Below are 5,000 nucleotides of genomic sequence, written 5' to 3' on the forward strand. Positions count from 1 at the left end.
GAGTTAATCAGACCAGTGTGTGTCCAGTGGAAACCTCGCATGAATCTGATCTCAGGTCAGAATGGGAAAATATATATAAGTCAGATTACAGCGGTGTTGACGAACAGTGAGTCCGTGTGAAGCTACAAGTACACTATTTGCGTTTCTTTGTTACATCATCCTGAAATCAAAGCTGGCAAGCCGGATGTTTTCCTCCAAATATTGGCATTTTCCCATGCGGCCATCTATCCATTTCATCGGGGGTGCCTTTTTACACTGAAGGGACTCAAGTCGGGGGATGTGTTTTTTCGTTTCAAGCCCCCCCCCCCCCCCCCCCCCCCATCTATTTTCTTTCAAGTCCAAAGCTTTACTCATGTCTTCCCAGTATGAAGACATTTCATCCTGAAAACCCCCCCCCCCACATCAAACACAAACACACATACACACGCACACACATCAAGAAATAATTACTATTGTTGTTTATATGAAGGAAAAACTGCCATTGGGAAACCATCAGCTGTGGGGAGAGGAGGAGAGGAGAGGAGAGGAGAGGGGAGGGGAGGGGAGGGGAGGGGAGAGGAGAGGAGAGGAGAGGAGAGGAGAGGAGAGGAGAGGAGAGGAGAGGAGAGGAGAGGAGAGGAGAGGAGAGGAGAGGAGAGGAGGAGCAGAACGTGATTACCTCTCAGAGAGACACTGAGGTGTCCAGACAGTTCAGGCAGTCGTTAGAAGAAAACAGAAGAAAATAGAGGACATAATGTAAAAGCCGTTACAAAAGGTAACGTGAACTATATAATTATATAATTAATTAATTATACCTGAACTGTTGTAGCAGTGAGCACTGCTTTGGTCAGAACTGACAATATATATAGTCACGCCTGCTAATCGGATATATATATATTTTTTTTACAGCAGACTGTGAATTCTTTCAAGTCGATATTATTCGAGGTTAGATTATTCATTTGAAAGCCTGCAGTGTCTGTGTGTTTCTGTTAGACACAGCGGGAGATCTTTCCCATCTGTGCCTCTCTCTCTCTGTCTCTGGTACCTCTAGTCTACATCCCTGTCCAGTGAAGCGAGACGATATAGCTCTCTCTGCCTTTCCACCGTCTAGAAGTCTTCCTCAGTATTCCTTGCTAACACTCACCCCCCCCCATCACGTATCCTGCTCTCTGTTAACCCATTTAGACCCAAGCTCGATGGGGTGCATACTTAGTTTAGAATAGTCATTGGTTAGACATGGGTTAAGGTTAGGTTTAGGTGTGCTGCCCCGTGGGAGGTTAGGGTTAGGGTGAGGGTTTGAGATAGGTTGTACGGTTTTCTGAAAAAAACCTATGTTTCTATATCAGTGGTTTTCAAACTATTTCATGTCAAGGACCCCCAAAACATGATATGTATTTGGCCGCCGACCCCCTCACTCTCACTCTCTCTCCTACACATAGCAGCCGGCCATATGCTTGCTTAGGGACCTTTCATCATAGATGGTGAGCTCCCTAGATTAGGAGATTACAAGGGATTCTTTCTGCAGCGGTAAACAGGGAAGTGAACGGGACCGCGGATGTGCGAAGAGCAATGGGGTATGGTGGCCTTGGAGGCCAACTAAAAAAGAAAGAAATTCAGAATATTTTTCTCTCGTTTGATATCAACTAGACTAGACCTGTACGTGCCCGTCGCAGTCGGCCACCGGCGTACTTGGGAACCTAATGATATACGTTGTCATAGCACCCGTTTTTACTGTCAGCCGGTTGTCCCACATGGAGATCTGTGCAGAGCCTGATTGGTTGAGCCTTAATTGGCTAAGGCAGAGGCTGGAAATTGCACAGGTGAAAGGAGTTGGCCTCATTAGGCCCACTGGCAGAGCCTGTTACAGCCAGGTGAAAGGAGTTGGCCTCATTAGGCCCACTGGCAGAGCCTGACCAGAAGAGCCTTTTGTGGTGGTTCTGGAGAACCGTGGGTCCGACCGACTCGATACCGGGCACTGCACTCCCTGAGGGGGTGTGGAACGCGTGTGTTGAACTCATCGTTATGGGGGGCGCGCACACACACACACACACACACACACACACACACACACACACACACACACACACACACACACACACACACACACACACACACACACACACACACACACACACACACACACACACACACACACAGCTAAATGGCCAACAGGTGCCATTGCACCTATGCTGACCGCAGTGACCGTGGCAAACAAAGATTGCATTTCAGACAATTTACTTGAAAGTTCTGAACTACTTTGTATACATTACATCTCATAATGTGCTTACACGGGCAAAGTGGGAAACACAACTGTAAATTAACCCCCCTGGCCTGCATGTGCTTGGTGGTGACATATAGGAAACTTATTCTTCTACCATTTGCCTATAGCAGTCATTAGCCAGGCTATGCCCTGCCAGTGCCTTACGCTGTACAGCTAAGCGCTAAATGCTGTTCCGTTACTCCTGTCTGGTACCTGGGGCCCAAAGGCTGGAAACCGGTTAGCGATACTGCCACCGCTAATTGTTTTGGACAGGGTAGGTGGAGGAAGTGATCTCTTTTGTCCATTTAGTAGTTTACAACCCCTTTTGCCGTTGTAAACATTATGTTGTAATTTAGCTATTGAAAAATAGCAGATCTACAAGCTCGTAGGTTGAGCTTGTAGGTCTGCTATTTTAGAAAAATCTGATTTTTAAGATTTTTTTTTAAATGTCGAGGTCAGGCCTAAATGGGCTAAGGCAGATAAGAAAAGGAGTTTCTGCTCGAGTTTCAGTGAGCGATGGTCCTCCGAATCGAGACAAAAGTCTCGCAAGGCAGAGATGGGACTGCGATTGGGATTCCATTCCATCGAACGCTGCCGGGAAACATCTGCCAAAGGGCTAAAAGACATCCCCCTTTCAACTGGAGCCCCGGCTGCATTTCTTTATTCGCCCAGCTGACATTCCAGGAAGAAGAGGTGGATCTCTCTCTCTCCCTCTCTCTCTCTCTCTCTCTCTCTCTCTCCCACGCAAGGCCATCCAGAGGACATGCAGCCAGGTATATGGAGTACAGCGCACGCACGCACACACACGCATGCATGCACGCACGCACGCAACGCACGCACGCAACGCACGCACACACCAGTGGTGGGAAGTAACTTTTACGTGGAAAGTTATTTTACGTAAGTACTGTACTTAAGTACAATTTTGTGGTACTTGAGTATTTCCAATTTCCAGTACTTTTACTTCTACTCCACTACATCTCAGAGCCATAATTGGTACTTTCACTTCAGTACAATTATTTGAAAACTTTAGTTACTTTGGCGATTTTAATTTTGATTAGAAAACATACATTAACCACTTCAACCCTATACATTTCGGCCATTTGAAAATAGCCGATCTACAAGCTCAACATGCGTCGCATTGTGAGCTTATAGATCGGCTATTTTCAAAAGATTGTGTACACAGTCTGAACTTGTGAAATGGGACTTTTACTTTTAGTACTTAAGTACATTTTGATGCCGATACTTTTGTACTTTTACTCAAGTAAATTTTCAATTCCGTACTTTTACTTAGTAAACGTAGTTCTAAATTGCAGTATTGGTACTTTTACTTAAGTTAAACAATTGAGTACTTTTTTCCACCACTGACACACACACACACACACACACACACACACACACACACACACACAAGAGTCTAGTGGGAACATAACTATGGTCTACAACTATAGTCTACAGACTCTACACTCTAGAGTCTACACACTTTATAGTGGAGTAAACATGAAAGGGAAGAACAGCTCCCGATCCTAAAAACATGACTCAAACACAACACTGCTTTAAAGAGAAACCTCTCACAGGGCATACTGGCTGTTAAACATGTGTCATTAGCCAGCGGTACAGGATTATCCGCTAGCTGGGGCCTATACTTCTGTCCAGTGTGGTAACTATCTATATGAAATGACCTCAGCCCATGGGTCAAGGAAGGATGACTTAAACACACGAAGAAAACAATGCCAAAAAAGACTATAGGCAACAACACGTGGCTATCAAAACAACAGCGACTGAAATGATAGCAGCATTTAACAACATTCACAAAGTTACTTTCATCCATTCTGCTTTTAAATTCATATTTCTCCACACTTAAAGGGACACTTCAACCTTTTTGCAAAATAATATATGTTAATGACGTTTTGAAGATTTAGAACACTTTCCTGGGGGTCTTTTATGTGTGTAATATGTGGTTTTAGATATTTTAGATTTTAGCAGTGAGCCCAGTGTTTCTGATGTCATGGACACTGGGCTCACTTACTTCCTGGACTACATGTTGTCTCAGTAAGACAGCCCTCCCCCTATCCACAAGGAGGAGCAGTGCACCAAAGCTTTATGGGAATTGTAGTCCAGGATGGAAGTAAGCCCAGTGTCCATGACATCAGAGACACTGGGCTCACTGCTGAAATCTAAAATATCTAAAACCACATATTACACACATAAAGACCCCCCAGGAAAATCTTCTAAACTTCATTAACATATATTCTTTAGCAAAAAGGGTGAAATGTCCCTTTAACAGACCCTACCGATTCTTTTTTTTCCTTTGCAAAAAGGTTAAATACAAATGAAAGGTGCCACTCACCTAGGTGGTCTCCGTGGTGGAAACTGTTGTCGTGGGAGCTCCTCCCTCCGTGCGGGTGTGGGAGGGGCATGATGAGGGGGTCGTGGTGAGAGGCGGGCGGCGGCCAGATCTGGCCGGTCTTCCGGACGCTGACGATGGTGGCCTCGGACATGACCACGTGGTGGCCTCCGCCTCCTCCTCCTCCTCCTCCTCCTCCACCACCCTGCTGCTGCTGCTGCTGCGGCCGGTGGTGGTGTTGGTGGTGGTGGTGGTGGTGGTGGCGCTTCTGAGACTGCGGCGTGGGCGGGCTGCTGCCGCTGTCGAAGGAGTGCTGGGAGTTCTGGGAGTTCTGCGACGGCGAGCGGCTCTTCTCCCGGGTGAAGCCGGGCCTCCGGAAGCCGCCGCCCCCCGCCGTGGTGGTGGTGGCGGTGGCGG

General features: G+C 46.7%; 1 protein-coding gene across 1 annotated transcript in view; it reads right to left on the bottom strand.

Annotated features, from left to right (window-relative positions):
- The window catches only part of bcr (BCR activator of RhoGEF and GTPase), a gene marked incomplete at both ends in the record, with an annotated part of 99,372 nt that overhangs the window by 92,819 nt on the left and 1,553 nt on the right, over positions 1-5,000 (bottom strand). Inside the window, 1 exon segment of the mRNA XM_083794454.1 lies at positions 4,587-5,000. This exon segment is cut by the window's right edge and continues 1,099 nt beyond it. Coding sequence (XP_083650580.1) covers positions 4,587-5,000 — 414 coding nt within the window.

Source organism: Protomyctophum parallelum (assembly GCF_964188405.1).
Source record: "Protomyctophum parallelum genome assembly, chromosome: 21".
In the NCBI taxonomy this organism is placed as follows: Eukaryota; Metazoa; Chordata; class Actinopteri; order Myctophiformes; family Myctophidae; genus Protomyctophum; species Protomyctophum parallelum.